The 23,935-nt window shown below is 55.6% G+C and overlaps 1 protein-coding gene across 1 annotated transcript in view; it reads right to left on the bottom strand.

The window, feature by feature from the left end:
* ADAMTS14 (ADAM metallopeptidase with thrombospondin type 1 motif 14) overlaps positions 1-23,935 on the bottom strand; it is a 73,090-nt gene that overhangs the window by 10,519 nt on the left and 38,636 nt on the right. The window contains 12 exon segments of the mRNA XM_044916488.1: positions 851-1,014; positions 6,539-6,619; positions 7,636-7,759; positions 8,145-8,278; positions 10,683-10,858; positions 12,764-12,912; positions 14,968-15,081; positions 16,390-16,522; positions 17,031-17,174; positions 18,858-18,963; positions 19,581-19,728; positions 20,438-20,521. Coding sequence (XP_044772423.1) covers positions 851-1,014; positions 6,539-6,619; positions 7,636-7,759; positions 8,145-8,278; positions 10,683-10,858; positions 12,764-12,912; positions 14,968-15,081; positions 16,390-16,522; positions 17,031-17,174; positions 18,858-18,963; positions 19,581-19,728; positions 20,438-20,521 — 1,557 coding nt within the window.

The raw sequence follows: 23,935 nt of genomic DNA, 5'->3' as shown, positions 1-23,935 counted from the left end.
GTATTTGATCTAGTTTGAGCTCCTTTTTGTATATGGTGTGAGGTAGGGGTTCAACTTCATTCTTTTACATGTGGATAATCCAGTTGTCCCAGCACCATTTTAGTTGAAGAGATTATTCTTTGCCCACTGAATGGTCTTGGTACCCTTGCTGAAAACCATTGGCCATAGGTGTATGGGGGGGGGTCAGCAAATTAGGGTGAAGGGAAATACATGTAGATTGAATTAATATGCTGTCACCAATAGGCTTCAGACCCTGCCCTCTAGGACCTCCCCAACTAGTGAGGGCAGCACCAGGAACAAAGCCTATCCACAATCTCCCTGCCACCAGCCAGTGTCAAGAGCCCTGCAGACAAAGCCCCTCCTGGTCTGATCTCCTGCATTAACAGTCCCTATTCTATAAGCCCCGGTCTATGGTCTGGGAAGAGGAGTAGTGGGCAGAGGTGGCTGGCCCCATCCCCCTCTCAGGAGGCTGGCAGCATGAAACGGCACCCCCAGGTCACTCGTTGGCAATGACGGAATGCCAGCAGACACCAGAGGATGCCAGGATGACAGGGGGAACCAACCCCATGACTCCTGCTCATTCCTAGGCCCTATTTCTGAAGCTACATTAAGGAGACTCCCTCTGACAGTAAGACAACCATTTCTCTCTCCTTCCTCATTTGCCATCCTGCCTGCCTGTAAGCACAGAGGGCACCTTGGCCTTGGCCCTGCCCAGGCCGCTGAAGACACTGCAACAGGAGGACTTCCACCAGGCTTGTGCTGGCTTAAGAGTGAAGACAGTGAGCAAGGCGGGGCTGGGCTGGGGCAGCAAGGGAGTGGACAAGGGCCACTGTGCAGGGTGGGGGCTCACCAGGACAGCAATGGCTTCAGGCAGGGGCCCACTGGTCTTGAGGCTTTCCTTGGCGTCCTCCACCGCGTATTCCCACTCCAGGCCCATTGCAGTAAAGGTCCGGCTCATTGCTTCCTTGCCCTTGGGGTTGAGGATGAAGCTGCCTGTGACCTGGTTCTTCACCGCTGGCCATGGGGAGAGGGTCACACAAATTTCTATTCCCCTTCACAGGAGCACTAGCCAGACCTCCTCTGGGGCATCAAGACTTTCCCAGTGAACCCCTCGGGGCTCCCTATGACCTGTCACTCCTTCCCCAGTCAGATGAGTCACCACACTGACTGCACACAGCATTACCCTGCCTCTGGACCCTGGTGCACCCCATTCCTCCCACCCTGTCTTCCCTTCCTCCTGCCTAATCTTTAATCATATGTAAGGCTCAGCACACTTCCCCCGTCCTCCAGGAAGCCCTCTTTGATTGCCCAGGCCTCAGGCATTTGCCTTCCCTACAACTTCTATAGCAGAGCCCTAAGGCTAAGACTACAGGCTCTGGGGTCAGACTGATCTGGGAAAGTTACTTAGCTTCCCTGTGCTGCCCCAGTTTCACCATCCATAAAATGGGAATCCTAATTACACCTCGCTCACAGGGCGGCGGGCCCCATGAGGATAACTGCAGTTCCCCACCCCACCTAGCCACCATGGGGCTCCTGGGACAATTAAAGGAGTTCGTGCATGTAAAGCACTAGGCAGCGTGTGTGACATGCAGCTGCCATTCAATAAATGGTAGGCACTGTTACTGTCATCAGATATTCAGCACTGCTGCCATTGTAGATGTCCCGTCTCCCCCAGATAGCCTGTCAGGGTATCTCCTCCGTCTTGGTGTCCTTGGGGCCTGGCGCAGAGTGAGAGTTTTAATAACATCTATAAATTTCTACCCCTTAACGTCCCAGTCAGCGAGTGACTCACAACTCGCTATTGAAGGTGCCTGGCGGGTGGCGGGAGGTACGCAGGTGCAGACACCCTGGAAAAGGCCCCCGGGTCACAGCCTCGGCCACCCTGGAAGGGGCAGGGTGGGGAAGGGTTGCAGCCTGGGACCCAAGCCCCTCAGCCAGGTAGGAGAGCAAGGGCTCCGGAGCCCGGGGGTGTCCCCACCTGATGAGGACGAAAACCATTCCACGTAATTATGATACCGGGAGAGCCAACGGTCAGAGCACTAACCATACGCTGGTCACAGTGCTACCTGCCTCAGTGGAATCCTCACACATATCCCGAGGCCGGTGCTACTCATAGTCCGGATGGAGAGTCGGAGGCCCCCGAGGGGCAAAGGCTTGTCCCGGATGCACAGAGGGCTGGTGGCCCAGCTCTCTGGAGGACCAGCCTCCCTGCCAAGAGTGAGGAGGAGAGATACCCCCATCTCTCGTTGCCTGATGTCTCTTAGCCCCCAGAATCGCCAGACCTGGAGCCAGAACTGGGCAGCTCCTCAGGCCAGGCCCAGCCACAAATCTTCCCACCACCCCATCTGCTTCCAAAACCTCTCGGCAGCCACCGCCCCACCTCCAGCCTGTACACCCCTAATTCCAGGGGCGGTGGGCTGGGCTCTGTGGGGACTTGACCACCCAGGCTCGCCTGTGAGTCCTGGCCCGACCGCTGACCCACTCTGTATCCTGAGCGACTACAGGCATCCCTCGTCTGACTGAGCTTCACTTCATTGTACTTTACAGACACTGCATTTTCTACAAACTGAACACCTGTGGCAACCGTGCATCAAGCAGGTCTATCGGTGCCATTTTTCCAACAGCGTTTGCTCACTTCACGTCTCTGTGTCCCATTTTGGTAATTCTTGCAATATTTCAGACCTTTTCATTATGATACTTGTTCTGGTGATCTGTGCTCAGTGAGATCTGATGTTACTACTGGAATTGTTTTGGGGCAACACGAACTGTGCCCACATAGCGCAGTGAACTTCATGGATCAATGTCGTCTATGTCCTGACTGCTCCACTGAGGGGGCCTGTCCCCCGTCTCTGTCCCTGTCCTCAAGCCTGCTTATTCCCTGAGACACCACAACATTGAAATCAGATCAACAAATAACCCTTCAATGGCCACTAAGTGTTCCAGGGAAAGGAAGAGTCACCGTCTCTCACTTTAAATCAAAAGCTGGAAATGATGCATCGAAGTGCAGAAGGCACGTCGAAAGCCGAGACAGGCCAAAAGCCAGGAGTGTGGTACCAAACAGTCAGCCCAGTTGTGAAGGCAAAGGAAAAGTTCTTGAAGGAAACTGAAGGTGCTACTCCAGTGAACACAGGAATGATAAGAAAGAAAAGAAGCCTTATTGCTGATATGGGGAAAGTGGTCTGAATGCAAGATCAAACCAGCCACGACATTCCCTTAAGCCAAAGCCCTTCAATTCTTTGAAGGCTGAGAGAGGGGAGGAAGCCGGAGAAGAAAAGTTGGAAGCTAGGAGAGGTTGGTTCTTGAGGTTTAAGAAGCCATCTCCGTAACAAAGAAGTGCAAGGAAAGGCATCAAGTGCTGATGGAGAAGCTGGAGCAAATTATCCAGAAGATCCAGCTGAGATCATTCATGAGGGTGGCTACGCTACACAACACATTTCCAATGCAGATGAGACAGTCTCCTCCTGAGAGATGCCATCTAGGCCTTCCATGGCTAGAGAGGAGCTTCCACGGATCATCACGAGGCCGATGGAGGTAATGAGTGAAAAGTCCCAGCTCAAGGCCCAGCACAGGGCACACAGTAACAGCCCGATTCTCTTCCCCTCATTTCCTTTCAAAGAATCCACGTCCCCAGATTCCAGGAGAGTCTAATGAGTTTGGGCAGGGCCTTGGCCTTCACCGCCAACACCGCTACCTGTCCTGGACTTCTCCGGAGAGCACGTACCCTGACAGGCAGGCGCACGCACGCACGCATGCACATTCACTCACATGTACACACCTTGCATGTTTTCACTGAGGGCACGCCTTGGACCTCACACGTGCATAATCACACGATGCGTGCTGACGTCAGGTTTCAGTTCCACTCCCCTGCCTGCCCAACCCTGTGGAGCTCTAGCCTGCCAGGGAACTCACCCAGTAAACACACAGGCAAGTGTCCCTGTGCTGAACCTGCCCTGGGTTTTGGGAGCTTCTGCCCGGACCCCTACAGAAGCCCACATGCGGCCTCTATGGAGCCCTCCTCACCTCCGGAGGACGGAGGAGTAGACTTGGGCAGGCAGGGCATGGGGGGCCGGGAAGGGGCAGAAGGGGCGGGCCGAGGAGGCCCAAGGGGCTGCTAGTATTATGGAATCATCTGGGGGGGGTGGAGCCGGAGGTGTGTCTGCAAGCTCCACCCTCTTCTTGGAGTAAATGAGTCTCCTCTCCTTGCCCCGTTCCCCTCTTGGCCCCTGTTCCAGCAAAATACCCCGGAGCCAGACAGGCAAGTGGGCAGGGAGTTGGCCAAGCCAAGCCCTCCAAACTCATACTCCCCGTGCAGAGTGGTGTGGGGGGCAAGGGCATGGGGCTGGCAGACAGGAGATCCCGGCCCAGACTGGCTCACTGTGTGGGTGAATCGGGGAACACAGAGGGCCCATGAGACACTGTGGGCCTCAGTTGCTCCTTGTGCCTCTTGCCCATTTGCACTATACCCTCTCAGGTGCCTTCCAGAGCAGGTTAAGGCTCGATCACAACTGTGTCAGTGTAGATGTATTCCCCAGGGGGTGCAAGTTCCCCAGGACACTTTAAAATATTTTCTATTATTTTGATGATAACCTAAAAACATGACTATCAGCATTTTTGTAATATACGAGCCTGCCCAGAGATGTTAGGTTTTGTGTCTGTGTTTAGGAAGAGTTGGTGACAAGCAGTGTGACCATGTGGGCATAACAGGTAAGAGGGGCCTCTGGGATATGCTGAGGCCCAGCAACATCATGGCACACATGCCCTCTGTGAGGGGTCTGAACACAGACAAGTGTGGGAGACCCCAGCCACTACCCAACGTCGGGACAGCAACCTTCCCTGCTTGCTCATTGAGACCCTGCTCCAAACCACGCTTATGTGGTTTCAATTGACATGTAATTCACATACCACACACTCAGCCTTTTAAAGTGTGGACTTCAGTGATTATTGGACCACTATCCGATTCCTGAAGACACTTCATCACCCCCATTTGCAGCCACTCCCATCCCCTCCCACAGGCCAGCCCGAGCACCACGAACCTGCCCTCTTGTCTCTCTTGATTTGCCTGTTCTGGAGACATTCATTTTTTTTTAAGATTTTATTTATTTATTTGACAGAGAGAGAGCAGGAGAGCACAGGCAGGGGGAGGAGCAGAGGCAGAAGCAGGCCCCCCGCTGAGCAGGGAGCCCGATGTGGGGCTCAATTCCAGGACCCTAGGATCATGACCCGAGCCGAAGGCAGTCACTTAACTGACTGAGCCACCCAGGCACCCCTGAACACATTTATTTTTTTAACTACCAACTTAGTTTCAGCACAAACAGAACACAGCAAACAAATGAACACAAAAATCTCTCCCATTACATTAATGTCCTCAATTTGAATTTTGTCCATTTATTTCGGGGCCCTCATTTTTTTTTTTAAGATTTTATTTATTTATTTGAGAGAGAGAGAATGAGAGAGAGCACATGAGAGTGGGGAGGGTCAGAGGGAGAAGCAGACTCCCTGCCCAGCAGGGAGCCCGATGCGGGACTCAATCCAGGGACTCCAGGATCATGACCTGAGCCGAAGGCAGTCGCTTAACCAACTGAGCCACCCAGGTGCCCCTCGGGGCCCTCATTTTTAATCTCTCTTGGTTTTATAGTTGTATAACTATTTTAAGGGGTGATTTAGTGATTGTGTTTAAGTGTCATTATAATAAGAATAATTTAAGGGTCCATGTGGCAGACTGCAAAAATGGCTACAAATTCCTCCTATTCCAGTGTTCACACCTCCTTGAACTGTGACTCTAACATACTTCCCACCAAGAGATTGTCGGTTTCTACACCCTGAGTCTGGGCTTGGCCATGAGACTTGCTTGGGCCAATGGGACATTACAAAGCATGACACAAGCAGAGACCTGGCAAGTGCTTGCATGCTGGGGCTTGCCTGCTCTTGCCCCCACTGAGGACCATGTGACAGACACCATGTGAATAATCCCAGGCTAGCCAGCTGGGGACATGGCCCTGTCACCCCCATCACCCCAGCTGACCACCAGTACCAACCGGCATCTAACGGACCCACCAGATGTTGCCTTTGCATGAGTGAGTCCAGGCAGAGGAAAAGAAGCAGCAAGAGCTGAGCCCAACCCAAACTGATGGCCCACAGAACCATAAGCTAATACAAACACTTGCTTAAAACCATAAAGTTTTGGGATGGTATGTTACACAGCAAAAGGTGGCTGATACATTCTATGAAAATCGTTTTCCTTTAAGAGGTGTGCACGATTAATCAACAGTGGCTGCCCCTGGGGAAACAAACAGCTCCTGCAGGGCAGAGACGGGAGGGAAATCTTTGCTAGATCCCCTCTCACATCTTGTGAAATTTGAACCATGGAACAGGTTGTGTATTCAACATAAGTAAAAAAAAAATTAAGGGTTCCCTGCCATTATTCGAATTTGTGAAATCTCCCCTGCATTAGACTCTCTCCTCTGCCCTCCTGGCTTTCCCATGGCTGAGGGCAAGCCCGAGGGCCTGGCAGCCCCTCTCCCAGCTCCCCAGCGCTCACCAATGCAGTGGGGGACCTTCTCCAGCTCCTCAATCTGGATGTGCCTGGCACCCGCTGGGATCTGTACCAGTTTGAGAGTTCCTGCCACAGAGAAGGATCCGTGAGCATCTTGAACTGGTGGCCCGTCTGCCCAGCAGACCCCATCACCCATGCCCCCTGGCCCCTAGCACATCCCCAAGAACCTGTTTCCTCATCTGTAAAATAGGAACGGGCCCTTGTCCACAAGGTGCTGAGAGGGTCAAATGAGATGCTATTGTTTAAATGCTCTATCAAGTCTAAGGGCTGCGTGGGTGGGGGTGGGGGGTAAGCACGCATGCACATTAGTTACTATTATTCCCCACTTTCTTGAGCCTCCTTTTCTCTCCTGATGTCCTCTCCCCCTTTCTTCTCATACTTTAAGGGATTTAGATGAAGATCCAGCATGGCTTCTCGGGGCCCCATGGCCCTTCCAATCCCAAACCTGGAAACAAACCTCTCTTAAAGCCAACAACCTTGCCCCCAAAAGGAGAGGCGAGGCAAAGCTGTGACACTCCCAAAGGGGAAATGGATCTAATTTATCCTAGAGTGTAAAGGACTAATACCTGGCCCTTTTCATCAGCCAAGTGTGGCCAGACTGAAGGTGGGAGGGAAGTCAAGGAACTCAAGGTACTAGGAGTTCAAAGCAGGAGGCGCCACAAGTTTACCAAAAAAGGGAGAGAGGGAGGAGAAAAAACATTCCAGTCCAGTCTGGGCTACCTCTTCAGACCTATCTGAGCTCTCACTCCCCCTAACAGTCCCTGGGCCAAAGAGATGGCTGAGCTCCTATCACAGCACACTGGCCGGCAGGAAAATGCTTCCAGGCTCCTGGGCCCAAACGCAGGCAGCACACACTGGAAGGAGAGGTGGCCAGCTGTGGCTTCTGACTCCGCCGCCTAGGGCCTCCTGGGAAGGTGCAGAGGCAGGTTCCAGGTGCCTCCCCCCACCGCCCCCCACCCCACCCCGCACTGTGGCCCAGCAGAGGAAGGAGGGCCCGCCCAAGGGACTCAGGCTCAAGGGACCCCTGGCCAGGCCAGACCCCCAGCCACTCCTGGTCATCTCCCCAGCACGAGGCTGCTCACCTGCCTGCTTGGAGGCCTTGCCCAGTGTCCCCTTCACAGTCCTGCAGTGAGAGTTGTCGCCGCCACAGACCCCGCACTTGTCATCTGCCTTCATGGATCCCACCTCCTTGTCACAGCCAACAGGCTGAGGCCAGAAGGGGAGCTCAGCAGGAGAAGGCTCCCATGCCCCCCGTTATCATCCCCAGGCCGGCAGCCCCTGACTCCCTCCCTGGTCCCCAGGCCCTACAAGGTGACCATAGACCAAGAGGCACTCCTGGACAGGTCTCTGCCACAAACTCTCCATGTGACTTGGACAGGTCTTAAACCTGGCCACTCCTCTTCCCTTGAATGGGGCGGGGTAATAACCCCTTTCTAGCAACCCGGGATTATGCTGAGGACCAAGGGTGTCACGGGTGGAGCAGGCGAGGAGACGCTGGTCTCCCCAGGGAACAGAAAGAGGGGCAAGCAGTGCAGCTCTCCAGTCTCCCTGGGGAAGGCAGAAGGTGGGGGGCCCAGAGCAGGGGACCTACCACACACTCGCCGCGGGCACAGACACTGTATGGGTCCCGGTAGCTGCAGCGTGTCCCGTCGTGGACCACCTGGTTCATGAAGACCACGTCCCCTGTGTCCTCCGACTGGCAGATCAGCTCACACTTCTGGGCATCTGTGGACAAAGAGACCATGCCGAATTCCCAGCCGTGCTCGGAGAATGTGGGCTGGCCCAGGAGGAGAGCAGCGCCCGTTGGGAGCAGGAAGCTCCTGGGCCAGCTCTGGGTGCTGGAGGGAGCTCTGGGGGTGGAGCTGGGGCTTAAAATCCCTGCTGTGTCACTTATTAGCCTAGTGACCCTGGGCAAATTATCAGACCTCTCTGAGCCTCAGTTCCTTATCCCTGACCAATAAAATGCCACAGAGGATGTTAAAGAAAATCAAGTGATAAAATAATAGTAATAACAATAATAATAAGCCAACACTTAGTGAATGCTTACTAAGTGCCAAATACTTCCAAAACCTTTACACGCCTTTTTTTTCCCTTTTTTTTAAGTAGGCTCCACGCCTAATGTGGGGCTTAAACTCACAATCCTGAGATCAAGAGTCACATGCTCTACCGACCGAGCCAGCCAGGTGCCCCTACACACTCTGGATGTAAAATTTCAAATGTTTTTTGTGAATGAACTCAATTAAATTTTTCAATACCATAAGGAAGTAAGTTCTAGCATTACAGAGGAAGAGACCAAGGACCAGAGAGGTTAAGAAACTTGCTCAAGGCCACACACACACTAAGTAGAAGAGCCAGGATCCTAAGCCAGGCAGTCTGGCTTGATTCCCACACTGATCTCTCCATACACTTCCCCAGTCACATGTATGATGGTGTATCTTCACATGTTTGTAAACATTAGAAGGCTGTGTGAAGGTAAGGCAGAACAGGGATCTGGGTTTGGGTTTGCCAAATGAAGCTGCAGTGAGAGAGGACAGGAGATCCTTTCTAATTCTAACATTTGATTGTTCTCTTCCCTATCTGGGCCATTGATGTGCTAAAAAGGTTCCAGAGAACATATAAACATTTGCTACGTTTCTTAGGAAAAAGGAAGTTGGGGCTAGATAACTTTCTGGAATTTGTCGAAAAGTCCTGGGAAAATCCAAAGTCCAAATGCCCCAGGGGCCTTGAAGCCCCTCCCTACAGGGGCTTATTTGGATCTGAGTGGATCTGCAAGGCTTTCAAAGCAAGCCACCCCACTCAGCCAAATTTTTAAGGAACCATCTGGCTCCTTGCTCCTGGTCCATGGGCTCCCAGGATGCATCTTGCCCCAGTACTCAGAGCTCAGGTCCAGAACCATAGCATCCAATACCACTTTAGATTTCATGCACAGGAGCCAGATTCCTGGCGGGACCTGGGCCAGCGGGAGAGGGATAGGAGACTCTAACCCTCCCAAAGGGTTTGGGGACAATGACCAGTACGCCCCAGGCAGACAGCTCTGTGGACAGCCATGGAAGCCAGCCCATAGTGGCAACGGGGTGGCAAACTCCCTAGGTGGGAGGAATTCAAAGCAGAGGGAAAACAGTCTCTGTCATCATGTTCTGGAGAGGTCTGTGCCCTGCTGGGCAATGGACAGGCCTCTGAGGTCCCTTCCAACCTGAAGATTGTCATTCTAAATACGAGCTGAACAACCAAGGGTCTTGCAGTTAATCCTTTGGAACCAGGGCTCCAAAGAGGAGGCCCTGGGCTCAGGAGAGGAAAGGCCATTCTAGTAGGTGCCATCTGAGGCTGAGGGCTGCGGGGTAGGGGTTGAACATCCGTCCATCAAAGGACCATAGAGAGGCTGGCAGGGGGAGTGGACACAGAGGACCGTGAGGGGCCCCTCCAGCCTGAAGGCTCTAAGACGCCTCGAACCCCAGCCCTTCACTGGCATCTCTCTGCTGCTAAGAGAGCCGTCAGTGGAAAGGCTCCAAAGCACACAGGTCCTGGCACTGGCACTTGGTCCCAAAATTCAGTTCCTCTGCGTGAGTCCTGGGGCCTGTGTCTGTCCCAGAGCAGCCTGGAGGGAGTCAGTATCAGGATCCCAGAGGCTCTCATCTGCCTGCCTTTTAAATCCTCTTCATTACCTGCTGTAACAGTAGCACCGTCAGTAAAACCTAAAAATATGGGATGTGATAGGACGGAGCCTCTCGGGATGGTGGTTACGCAAAGCCAGGGCGCGTGCACCTGTAGAGTGCCTTCCCGTACAGGTTCGGGCCCGGGTGAAAGGCACCAACCCAACAGCCAACACTGTTGCCCACCCCAACGGCACCTCTGGGTGAAGGGCCCCTGATTCTAGGTGGTTTTCCTGCCAGAAAACCGTCAGCATAAATACATAAATCAGGGATGGCTTTCATGAGGTCCGTTGGCCCCAAGGCACACAAGACAAGGGCCCGCACAGAGGTGTATGGCAAGCCTGCCCACTGCATGTCCCTTTTGGTGCCCCAACTGTCCCTCTACCTCCACTGGCAGCCCCAGGCATGGGAGGCGCACCTGGGAAGACATGGACCCAGCAGACGCCCAGGGACATGGCAGGGGGCGGGGAGCCACTCACCGTCTTCAGGCTCGTAGGGGAGCCAGCTGTGCTTGGCATTCCGGTGGATGTAGTAGGAGTTGCGCTTGGCACACTGCTGGGCCCGGAAGTCCTCATAGGGCCCCGGGCACTCCTCGCTGTTGCATATCTGGTACTGGAACTCGGGCCCTGAACACAGGCGGCCTCCGTAGGCTGGGCTGTGGCAGGCACAGAGGGACAGGGTGACTTTGCCGGAAGGCTGGGAGGGCCAGACTTCCCACATGGCCACCCATGGCAGCTCAGCCTTTGAGAGGAACATAAAGAGGCTCTTCTAACTTATAAATGAGAGAGGGACCCCCCCACCCAGTGGGGGCTGCTGTGGTCAGAGTCCTTCCAGATTCCTCTTACTCCACCCCTTGGGCACATGCCACCTGTCCCACTATGGGGGGAGGAGGAGAGCTGAGAAACAGGGCAGGGAGGTGGATGGCGGGGACAGGGATGACTAATGCTCTCCCACTGGGCTGGAAGAGAAACCAGTCTTATTCGTCTTTGTATATGTTTTCAACCATCGCACAGGGCCTGGCAGACAGTAGGCGCTCAAAACGTGCCTCCACAATTCCGATTTGCGTCCACTTCCACTTCACCTCATAATAAAGTAAGGAGTGGTAAAGAGAGACCTGGATCTGGAACGAGAAGGCTGTGCTAGGTCTAACCCCAAGTCCCGCCTTTGCAAATCTCGGCTGAGTCACCTAGCCTTATTGAGCCTTAATTTCCTCTTCAAAGGTGGGACTGGGATACCTCTTCTCTTACCTGCCTCCTGGTGTGTCTGTTGAGAATAAATAAGAAAAGGTATTTAAAGCCATCTGTATTCTCTTCTCCATTACATGAAGAGGATTGGGTAGGATTATTGATGCAAAGTTTCCAAGCATAGGTTCCTGGTACTGTGCTCCCAGGGCCAGCGGCATCACATGGGTGTGTGCACGGAAGTGCTCAGCATCCCCCCCATCCCACCTGGCATGAGAGAGTGCTGGATACACTGTACCAATTATCATAACAGCAGCTGCCATTTATTAGCGCTTAATCTGGGCTGGGCATAGTGCTGAGAGTACCCATATTATGTCACTTAAGCCTCATACAACACAAAGAGTTAGGATTATAGAGGAGTTTGCTAGACGGCAGCTTTGATCAAGGGGATAACCATCCATCCAAATTGGAAGGTAGTTTACTCAGAGTGGGCCTCACAGGGCCTTTCTCCAACCCGGGCTTTCATACCCCCAACAGGTGGCAGTTACAGGGCAATTCATTTGGGCTCATATTTATAAAAGGTCAGCACAGCCAGTGGACACGGGATCAGGCTGCGACAGGCAGTAGTGAGCCTCCCATCCCCAGAAGTAAACAGCAGAGGACGAAGGATCCCTCCTGAGGATGCGAGGGCGGATGGCCACTACTGAGCCACAGCATCCAAGGGCACTGCTATTCTGCGGAGGCTGGGCACCCCTGGTTCCTGGAGCCTGCTGACCCACACGGCCGCCCCTGGCCGGCCTCCATCTAGCCCGAGCCTGTTCCGAGCGGGTGGCTTCAGCCTGGGACAGGGAGGCCAGAGCCAGCTGGCACTCGGAAGTTCCAAAACCATGGGAGGGATCCCCACAGAGGGAATAAAAGGGGGAGACACAGACTGCTCCCCCAGACTCCTGGAATTTGGGTGGGGCAGTGAAAGGCAGGATTTGATGACAGAAAGAGGTAAGTGAAGGAAAATCAGTGGAAGTTTTGTTTCATATGGCAAGAAAGCAAACATGGCTACTGAGCATTTAGATCAGTGTCTTCTCAAAGCTTAGCCAGAGGATCAGAGTCCTAGGCCCACTCAGAATCTTCCATACACGAGAGTTTGAGAATCACTGGTTCAGACCGATTCTCAGATGCCACACCCGATGGGAGACGTCAGGCCCAGCCCCCCCCCCCCCCCAACAATTCTGGGTCCTCACCAATAGAATACAGACCACCTGCAGGGGTCCTTCTCTCTAGTGTCCTGCCCTCACCCCTCCCCACGTGCCTTCCTCTCCCAGCCCCTCAGGCCTGGGGGCAGGGAGTCCCCTGCCCTGCCCACCTCAGCCAAGAGCACTCACGGGGGATTGTCACAGCTCCGGCTGCGGGATCGAACCCCGCCCCCACATGACCGTGAACATGACCCGAACTTGGTCCAGGAGCTCCAGCCTCCATCCTGGCCGTAAGTCTGCTCCAACGACTTCCAGATGCAGTGACCTTTGAAGCACCACTGGGATGGAGCAGACGGAATGAAGTTACCCTGGGGCCACTCAGCCTGCTATGGAGAGTGCCCCATGGTGCACGTGGCTGGGGGCACCACAGGTGAGCCCAGAGCAAAGGACATTAAGAGCACGAGCCTCAGGGTTGCACAGAATCCCACCCCTACCATGAGCCGAGTGGACCTTCAGCAAAGGGTTCCCCTTTCTGAGCCTATCCCTCCAGTGAACAGTGTGCGTAACAGCACCTGCCCACAGGTCTGCTGGGAGCCTTGAAGGAGATCATGCCTGGCACGCACAGCCCTCCAAAAATGGCAGACAGTATTATCAATGACGATAATAACTGCAGTTAGTTGGCTTAACACTCCTGGAGAAAAAAAGAACTGATCGGGAATAGAAGACACAATCTTTCCATGCTATCTAGAGGCGATCTTGACTCTGTACCTGAAAATCCCCTTGCAGGGGCCACAGGCAGGTGTGTTTGTGGGAGGCAAGCCAGCCCCACCGGGAGGTCTACCCATGCACAAACTGGAGGGAATATTTGAATCGAGTCTAAGAGGCCTGGGTTTGAATCCCTGCTCAGCCATTAAAAGCTGTGTGTGACTTTGGCACAACTTCCCCTTGCTGAGCCTCAGTGTGCTCACCTGTTAAATGGAACTGTTCTAAGAACTGAAAGAGGAACACCCACAAAGGCCCTAGCTTGAGGCCAGGCATAAAGGCGGGCTCAACCAAAGTAACTCGCTTCCCTTCTCCTGCAGGGCAACATGTGAGAAGGACAGCAAAGCTCCCTGGGTCTTTTTCAAGAGAAAGCTGCGTGGTTCTCAGCCTTGGAGTCACCTGGGGAACTTTTAAAACTCCAGATGCCTTCACTCCACCCCAGACCAACTGAGTCAGGATCTCTAGGGGTCGGGATTTTTTAAAGACGTGGCAGATACTTTCTGTATCATAAAAATCGCTCCGGTCGAGTGCACAAGTCAGTGAGTTTTCACAATTTACAGCCTTGTGCAACTGTCACCACATCCAATTTTAGAACATTTCCATCACCCCAAAGAGATCTCTCATGCCCATCTGCAGTCACTCCCTGCCCTGGGGGGTGGGGACTCGGAAAGCTCCCCAGATGGTTCCAATATGCAGCCAAAACTGAGAGTCATGGATTAACTGTCACGTGAAATGGTGACGGAAGTTCCTGGAACTCTGGAAACACCTGGAGCAGGTATACCGAGTCTCCAGGATAAGAGCCCACCAGGCGCAGAGCCCACTGGGCCCGTGCAAAGCCACGGGAAGCCCCAGCCATCTGTGAAGGGGCAGACCCCCCCCGCCCCACCCCACACACATATGTGCTGGGTGGGTGGAGCCTGGTGAGGGCAGAGGGCAGAGGGCAGGCTGGAGGGGGGCGTCCCGTGGCTGGGCTCCCAGCTGATGCTGAGTAAGCCTGGAGCCTCTCTCAACGCCCTGCTTCTGCCCTTTGCTCTCATGTGACGTCAGAACCACCTGAGGAGTGGAGAGGCCACTTGATCAGGGGTCAGCAGGAACCAGAGAAGTGCCACGAGAAGGCACCACAGAGATCAGGCTCAGGGGCAGCGATAGAGCAGAGGTGGGTTTCAGACCCCAGGTCAGGGCTCTCAGACCCAGCCATGAGACCCCCAGGACAAATGAAGCCCTGACACACACACACACACACACTCAAGGGGGCAAACACATGCCTGCACATATGTGAAAGGCTGGGTCTGGGGCAGGGGAGGCAACACGTGTGTGGGAGAAATTGCGTGGTGGGCCAGGGAGGGCAAGCAGGACACCTGGAGTCTTCCCTTCCCCCCTTCTTTGACTCCCCAAGTTCCTTCGCCTGCCTGCCTGGGCCTCATTCTTCTCATCTGTAAAATGGAAGTAAGCCTTCCTGCCGGAAGGGCTGGAAGAGAATGCCAAGCTCTGCACACTGTGGTGTGGGAGGGAGGGTGTGAACATATGAGTTCATGGAGGGGCTCCATGCATGCCATCTGCACACCCACGCCTGGGGGACGGGGGCTCCCGGGGACCCACACAGTCCTGCCCCAGCCCCAGGCCCCAGGTACCTGGCCAGGTGCACACTCGGTCCCGTCCAGGGGGGGCCCCTTCTTGGTCTTGCAGAAGTACGGGTTGTCGGGGTGGCTGCACCACAGCTGCTTACAGGGTTCAAAGGTCTGGAACTGCCCGGGCAGGGGAGAGCGGTCACGCACTCAGGCTCCAAGTTGTCCGGGGGGCAAAGGGCAGTGGCAGAGAGAGGGGAGGGCTGTGGTGGGCGCTGGGGCCAGAACACGGGGAGGGACGCAGGCAGGTCCACGCCCTCAAACTGGACCCCACTTTAATGGCCTCCAGGGACCCCCTACTCTCTCCGGCGGGGCACCGAGAAGGGGCAGGCCACAGCCCACACTCCCCTGGTTGCCTCCCAGGCCTCCCTCCCTGCCTCTGAAGAAGCCGCCGTGCCACTGGGCAGGGACTAGGGTTTGAGACTCCGGGGACGCTTGGGCTTGCCAAGCCCCTTGAGCCCAGTGCACGTCAGGGCCTTCAAAGGGCTGCCGGTCTGGCCCAGACCCCAAGACACCCAGACGAGGCCAGGACTCCCACCCGCCTCTGGTCTCACCAGGCTGTGCCAGATGTTGGTGACCTCCTGTTTCATGTTGTCCAGGAGAACCCAGATTGTTCTCTCCTATGATCCCCTGCCAGCCAGACCAGCGTCCTACAGATACAGCCCTTGGGCACTGAAATTCCACATCCCAGGCTGTTTCTCCCTGCCTAGCTCAGAGACCATGTGTCCCCATGTGGCCTGAGCAGTGAGAAAGGGCTCCTGGTCCTGCAGGATGTGAGCCTCTGCCAAGGCCCTGATCAGCGGCTGTTTGGTTCTCTCCTGGGGGGCTCCCCAGCACCAGGCTCTCTTCTGCCCTGTTCTGCAGGGTAAGGAAGGGCTATGCTCCCTGTATCTATCTCCTAGGCATGGGGTGGGGAGGAGAGAGCATGCAATTGATGCCCTGGAGAGAGATTATGTGGGGACACAGGAGATTTTCCCTAGGGGGACAAATCAGCCCAAAACATCCTGTCAAACCCCGCAGAGTAGATGGAGACAACTATTAGTCCAGCAGGCCAGAGCCCAGCCCCTGATGCGACAGAGGGGCTGCCCGGCAGGTAAGTTCCCCAGTAACCCACCCAGCCAGGACCCCATCAGCCACCTGCCCTCTCTGTTCTACTCTGTCCCATCTTTCCCAGGACTAAAGCATCCTCCAGCCACCGCACAAACCTGCCTCCAAGCGTGGGACTGGGTAGGGCAGGTATGTAGCAGAAGGCGGCAGGGCTGGGCCCTGGTCACCCTGCATCCCCCCACAGCAGGTAGCACCAAGCCCGTGGGCCCATCACCAGGCCACCTGGCCAGCTGGGAGGGAGGTGCTCTGCGGAGGCCTAGCCGGGGTCACAGGAGGACAAGGCCCTGGCACCCCAGCAGGCAGAGGCCGGTGGGAACTTACCGCAGAGCAGGTGTGGTATCCGGAGCCGAAGTCAAAGCGGCATTGCTCGTCCATTGAGTAGTCAATGCCCGGCAGCTCCGGGGGCCGGGGCCAGGCGGGCGCAAAGGGGTCATCGAGGAGGCAGTCGTAGGAGCTGCCGGTGGAGACAAGGAGGTGAGCCAGGCCGAGGCAGGAATTCCCACGCCCTCCTGTCCTGGAGGCAGGGGTTTAGGGAGCAAAGGCGGCCTGCAGGAATCAGCCCCTGCTGCCCTCTGCTAGGTGCTCGCTGTGTCTTCCAGGGAGGAAGGGCCCGTTCCAGAACAATCGGAGGGCTCACTGCACTGAGGGAAGGAAAGGCAGCCTGCCACAAAGGACGTACTGGGGGCCCTGGCCAGCTGCCGCATGAGGTTAGTGACAGTCTCTCTGCACACCTGCCCCACCCAAATCCACTCTGCCCCCATTCTTCGCCTTGAGCTCCTGGGTCTAAAGCTTGTCCTCGGCCTCAACGTCCCTGGAGGCCCAGGAGCTGAGCAGCAAGGCTGGGAATGGAGCGCATGTTGGGGGCAGGGTGGTCCCAGGACGGAGATGGCTGGGGGGCGGGGGAGATGGAGTGGCAGGCTGTGTGCTCCCCTGTCCCCAGCCCGGAGGTGGAGGCAACCTACGGGAGGTAGCGGCTGAGCTCCACTTTGCTGCAGCGCGACCAGTGGAAACGGTGGAAGGCAGCCTGCACCAGGGGCGCCATGACGCTGCCCAGGCTGGTCTCGTCCGCACAGCCGTTCCCCTGACCATCATGCTCCATGCCGAGCCTAGAGGGTGGGGGTGGGGTACAGAAGGGAGTCCCAAGTCACGCTAGGGAGCCGGTCCCTGTGAAGGCAATAGGAGAGCATGCCCTGACCAGGCTTCAGACTGTTACTCCTGGCCTCAGTTTCCCCACCATGCAGAGGGGAGGCCCACCCCTCTGGATGGAAGCTGAGGCCCCACCCTGCTCTCCAATGGGACTGGACTCATTCTGCCCTCCTGCCCTCTCCTCAAACTCCACCCACATCCTCAGGGGTTCCAAGGCCCACTCAAGCCCCACTCCTCCCCGTACACCCTCCCTGGTCACGACTCCCAAGGGCTGACCTCCCACAGCAGGGGCCACCTGTCCCACCATTAACGACTCGCAGCACCAGGCCCAAGGCCTGCAAGTGCAAGGACCAGGTCTCACTCATTTGGTTCAGTTCAACCTCATTTCCTGAGTATCTGCATGCCAGCTTTTAAGCTTTTCCAAGACCCTGCAGAACTGAGCAGAGCTTTGTGCATGGTACACACCCACCATAGCGATGGTTTAAATTGTAAAGTCTGTTTTGTATCATTCGTACTGAATGCCAAAGCCCAGAGGCTCTAAATTCTCAAATACTCCCAGGTGGCTGCGTCTGGCCTTGACCACCAGACAGACACATGGACCTCTAAGGCTGTCCTTGTCTCTCCCCAGGGAGAGGCTCTGCTACATGAAGAGTGGAGTGCCCCTCCCCCGCCCCGCCTCCCACACACAGGAGGACAAACCCCCAGCTCTAAAATATGAGGCACCATGGGCTTCCGGGAAAGGAAGGGACTCTTGAGGTTCCCCGCGTGTCAGTCAGGAGGGAGCTGGGGCCCCAGCGAGGGGTGGAGCTTGCATGGAGTCCACAGGGGCCTCCTGGGCAGATAGGGCTGGTGTGGAGAGGGGCACGGCAGACAGCAGGTGCCAGACCCCCTCCGGGCTGGCCCACCCCTCTCCTTCCCAGGTCCTTCACCTGCAGGGGAGGGGCCGGGAGTGTGTCCCTCAGTTCTGCCCAGTGGGGGGACGAGGCCGGCAGGCATGACTGTAACATGTGCGCGTTATCAAAGGACAACCTGGATGACAGTGGCATATTTGCTTTCTCCCGGAATGTAGCTTCTCTGGCCTATTCTCCACTACAGTCCATTCCTACCACAGGGCCTGGCGCACAGTGGGTGCTCAAGAAATACTGGTTGAATGAATGAATGGATATGCTCTAAACAAAATCCAGGTCCAGAGACCAAGCAAGCCGGCTGCCAGCCTGGCCCGAGGCCTGAGCCTATGAGCGCCTGTTTACGATGGGCTCAGGCCAGCGCTGCAGCAGCCATTTGGGCTGGAACGGCTCTTGGGAGGGCCTCAAGTTGTGGATGGGATGAGGGATAGAGGCCATCCAGAGAACAGACCACTGCCTATGATGGGACACGGCATCTACCTGTCCAAAGGCAGGGCCACATCTGGTCCTCCATGGCCCTGGGATGTGGGGGCTGGACCCAAGGCAGGCCCAGAATTGCCATCTGGGCCCCGGGGCTCCCTCCCCATCATGGCTGGGCACACTGCATGGGCAGCTCCTCTGGCATCTCCCAGGATGCGGGGGTGGGAGCCCGATCTGGGATTAAGCCACCCACACCCACAGAACTCCTCGGAGCTCCCAGCGCAGCAGGCCCTCCCGGCGCCGCTTACGCACACTTACACATGGCCAGTCTCGTGGGCCACCACAAAGGCTGAGGAGAAGCCGTCCTCGTGGTTGAGGGTACAGCTTCTCAGGGGATGGCACATGCCAGTGACAGGTGCATACCCTGCCGGGGAGAGGGAGACAGGGCAGACAGAGGTCACAGGAAGGTGAGGCAGGACTCCGCGAGGTCTGTGCACAGCCAGCCACTGTAGGAACATGCTGACGTGGTCACTGTCAGAGGGTGTCTGGAGGAAGGAGGATCTTTGCAAAGTCTGTCCCCCTCCCAATAGCAGAGCAACCTGAGCCAAATGCTCCCACATCCTAAAGCTCTACAGCTCCCCTCAGGGCCTACAGCTTCCATGCCTCTGTCACCCCCTCCTCTGATCAAAACAGTAAGATTTCCAGATACCCCAAGCCTGTGCACACCCGACTTCCATGCCATGTCCCTCCAGCCAGCCAGTCAGTTGGTCAGTCAACAAACACACGCCATTCCCAGCCACTGGCAGGCTCAACCAAGACCGCAGGGACCAGAATGGGGACCCATTCACTTCCCCTGGTCCCCCAAGCTTGCCCACCTGTCCGGCCAGGTCCTATCTCCAGAGTCCCAGGACTCTCTCTGTTGACAGGGAACCTGGTCCCTCAAACCGCCTTGGGGTGGCTCCAGAGAGCCCGGCCCCGAGCCTGAGCCTCTGCCCTACAGCTGCACACACCTGGCCACAGCTAATACAGTACCTGGCGTACCTGAGGGCCCGAAGTCCTGCCGGGTGAGGAAGACCACGTGGTCATGGTGCTCTGCGTGGCTGGGATCCTGGCGCTGCTGAGAGTACGCCCAGCGACACACCTGCTCCAGGCTGCGAGAGGGGTTCCCACGCTCGATCAGGCTCAGAGACTGCGGGGGCCAAGAGCATCAACAGAGGGGCGATCACCAGAGTCCCCAGACTGCAGGGGGCACCCATTGCTCCCCTCCCACCGGCGGAGGACACTGAGGCCCGTGGGACTGCATGGACTGTCCCCGAGTAGCCCTGACTCCAACTGCTGGTGCACAGCCCTCCCACTTTAGGGAGTGTGCCAGGACACCTGTCTGCTGAGAACTCAACACACATTCTCTTTCATCCCTCAACTGACTTGCAAGACAGGTGTTGTGCTGAGTACTTCTTCTAGGCTTTATGTTCACAGTCTCATTTTATCCTCACGATAGCCCCTGGAGGAAAGTTCTGTTGCTACCCCCATTTGGGGGAGAATAAGAGACCAGTCTAAGATTGCAGAGCTCAGGGCCCCAGCGTCCAAGCAAAGCAGGACTTGGCTCGGTCACTGCCCCGCTCTGAGCCCATCTCCACATCGGTTCCTCAGGAAGAGGGATCTCCAATTGTAAGGCTGTAGGACTGTCTGCTTACAAGTTTGGAGGGAATCCCTCAGTCCCTGCGTAACATCCCCAAATGCCCCTGAAGCCTCAATTCTAATGGTCTCAGGGTTCTGATTCTGGAAACAAAATGCTTCCTAGACACTGACCAATGGCTCTCCACCCCACAACCAGTCCGGTGCATCGGCCCCACACCACTTCTCCCTCCAAATCCTACCTATTGGCAAGGGGGGGTTACCTGTCGGTAGCCGACCATGATCAAGCGGACCAGCGCGATGTTTATGTGGGCCCCCAGGGACTCATCATGGTAAATCTCATCCACCTGCCAGGAGAAGGGAGCATGCAATTTTAGGAGAAGCAAGCATGTGTTAAGAGCCTACCACAGAGCAGATCCTGAGCCAGGTTCCTGATCCATGTTATCCCAATTCATCCTCACTATGGCCTTAGCAGGCAGCCTTCTTATCCCTACTGTACTGATGAAGAAACTGAGGCAGAGAGAGGCAAAATGGCCTTCCCAAGGACACGCAGCTAAGGAGCTGCAGAGCTGGGATTAAAATCCTAGCCCTCCTGGCTCCACCTGTGCACTCTCTCCATGAAGCCAAGTGTGAGGGGGCCCCGGCCTCAAACTCAGCCCTCTGACAAAAACTCATCTTTCCACAGCTGGAAAGAGTCCTTCCACAAATGTCACCCAGTCCAGGTCGCTCATCCTCATGTCCCTGTGTGTACCTCTCCAATCGCCACCGGAATCGTCTGCTTTGCAGTGCCCCGGGAACTTTTCCAGGGCAAATCCAAAGGAAAGTACACGAGGGTCTTAGAAATGCAGAGTCTCGGGCCCACCTCCCAAGTCAGAGTCTGCAATGTGACCACAATCTCCACGGATTCTCAGCCATGGTCAAGTTTGAGGAGCATGGCATTGGGAAACTCCCTTCTTCCATAGGTCCAGGGACCCGGGGGGCCATGCCAGGCACAGTCCACCAAAGAATGCTGTCCTCCCCATTCCTCTAATCAGGACACCCAGGAACAGTGTCCATGACAGATGGACAAGCCTCAGCCTGTCCACCCCCAAGGACAGGGAGCTCACTCTCCCCTGAGTGTCCATCTCCTGAGGATGCCCCTTGAACAATTCCAGCTTTTTTAACTAACTTTTTTTTCTGAATATAAAACATTTCACCCTATAAACTTTGAAAAGTACAAAAAAGGTGGAAGAAGAAAATCGACCGTCTGCCAGATAGATGTAGGATAACCAGTTACCGTGCTTTTTGCCGTGTGTGTGTGTGCATACGTGCGTGGGCTCATTTTACAAAACAGTAATCATACTGAATATACTGTTTATATGTTGTTTGTTTTGTGAAACAGTATTCCGCATATTTAAAAGCATCATCTCCAATGTCTGTGTGTGATGGGCCACGACTTATGTACTAATCGCCTCATTGAACATAACCCCAGAGAGGAATGACTTGCTTAGCAAGTCAGCGTCAGCACACAGCACTGGTAAAGCAATGCAGCTACTGGGGCCAGAGTCCCGGGTTCAAATCCTACCTCTGCCCTGGATTCTGGGTGGCTCAGGGCACACCAGGCAACTCCTTAGGACCTCTGTTTCTGTCCCTATAGAATGCGGATCATAATGGCCGTCATAGGGCTGGCACGTGGACATCTCATGCCAACTCCGCATCTGGGAACAATGAGTGGGCCACACACCAGAGAGGCAGAAGTGGATCCCAGCCTCTGACTCCTGGCCGCACGTCTTCCCAGGACCTGGAGGGCATTTCATACATGGCCCTGTTCTCCCTGCTTCCATCTCTCCATGCCCTGCAGCCTATGAGCAAAGTAACCAGCCGACAACCCACAAAGGGACTGCTGTCTACCCAATAGAGAGGAACAGAGCTGCCAAGCCTATATGTGAGGGTCCCACAGGGAGGGGAAAGCCAGGAGGCGACTGGAGGCCTGTTCCCGGGCCGGCCAAACAGAGCAGGCTATGGCCACAGAGCCTGGCAGCCGAAGCTGTGTGCGCCATAGAGCCCCCACCGGCTCCCCCGGAACGGGAAGCTACCCCAACTCGGGAGCACGTGGACTTCAGAGCACCCTGTGTCAGGCTTCCTTCCGCCGGGGCCGACCTGGCACCCATGTCTGGACCCAACAGAGACCAAAGACCAGCACCTGCTGCGAAACAGCAGGCCCCCCAACACCCCAGCACAGGGAATGACGGGAAATCCAATGGGCAGAGGCACTTCCTTCCACACTCCTCCACTCCCCAGCACACATCACGGGGGCAGAGTGCCCAAATGTGGAAGGAGATGACGTCCTTCTCAACCTATGTGCCCCGACTTATCCTAAGAGAACCGTGTGGTGGAAGGGGTGCTCCATGGCGGGGGGCCAATCGGCCACACACGCATTTTCTCCCTAACAGAATTCCAACCTATGAATTCTTTGCTCTTCTGCTGAAATAATCATCAACCTGCTGCAGGATAACTCTTACATAACCTTCACATCTCAGCCCCTCCAACTCAGAATGTGGCCTTCCTTCTACATGGGGTGTGGCAGGTGTCTCAGACCCCCTGATGTGCCCTGTAAGCACGCAGACCAAAGATGGGGTGCTAAGCAAGGCATGCTCTACACAGTCACATCTGCGCCCCACATGGACACATATAAACCCACCGGTTGCCCCCGGGGCAGGAAAAGAGAGCAATCACTGGAATGCTTGGGTAGAGGTATGTGCAGAGCCCCTGGGCATCTGGAAATTCCCAGGGCCATTGTCTTCCTGCTCTGTCTCTCTCCAGAGTGGGCCAGGAAGATTGCTGCCAGAATCTGGCCATATCCTTTATTGCTGTCTCCACACTCAGCAGGCCAAACCCACCCATCAAAGCCTCCAGCGACTCCTGCTCCCATGGCTGGCATCTCCAGCGCAGGATACTGGGAGGTCCTCACGGTGGGATTGGGGAGGAGGCTGCCACCCCTCAGAACAGGAGGTAGAATGAGAGCCCAAGTGTCCAACACTGCTGGGGACTGAGTGGGGCCTCCTGATGCCACCTCCCACTCCTGGGTGACTGGCCTAAATGTAATACTGAGCAAGCAGAAAGGGACAGAGACAAGGTCTCTCCATCCAGAGAGACCTTGCTCAGCACAGCACAGCACTCTGAAATAATCTAACAACCAAATGCTTCAGGTGACTGGTGGACCCAGACCCCAGGAGTTGGGGGTAAAGGAGATGGGGTATACATAGGCCAGAAGGGTCAGGGAGGGCTTGCTGGAGGACCCAGAATGAGCCTCGCCCAAGAAGGTCATGGGACCTTTGGAGGAGATGGGCAGAGGTTCTGTGCAGGGGAGAGAAAAGCAGGAATCCTGGAGCCATCAAGAGAGCCCCGAGGCCGGTGGTAATCCGGGCAGCTGAGGCAAGCCCCACCCAGGATGGGGAGTTTCTTCCCAGCCCCTGCTCAAACACTCCCCAATGCATGCATGTGCTAGCCCGTTAGAAAGTTCTGGGTGTCATGAACCCCATTCAACCTGCCTGTCTGCTTCCCCCACTGGCCTCAAGTCTCTCTCTGAAAGTCCCATTGAGCATAGCTGCTCCGTTCCTGGGGTGAGACGGTGGCCACAGTCTCTGGGAAACTTCTCCCCATGCTCACGTCAGTCACATGACTTCCGGGTGGCAAGAAGAGAGAGGACGGGGCCACTTGCCAAGGAAGGGCCATCTGGTTAGGAGTAGATTTTCAACAGACATTATCAAGGAAAGAAGACA

Source organism: Neomonachus schauinslandi, chromosome 6 (genome assembly GCF_002201575.2).
Source record: "Neomonachus schauinslandi chromosome 6, ASM220157v2, whole genome shotgun sequence".
NCBI classification, from domain to species: domain Eukaryota; kingdom Metazoa; phylum Chordata; class Mammalia; order Carnivora; family Phocidae; genus Neomonachus; species Neomonachus schauinslandi.
The sequence above is the reverse complement of the archived record's forward strand: the minus strand, read 5'-3'. Positions and strand labels throughout refer to the sequence as shown.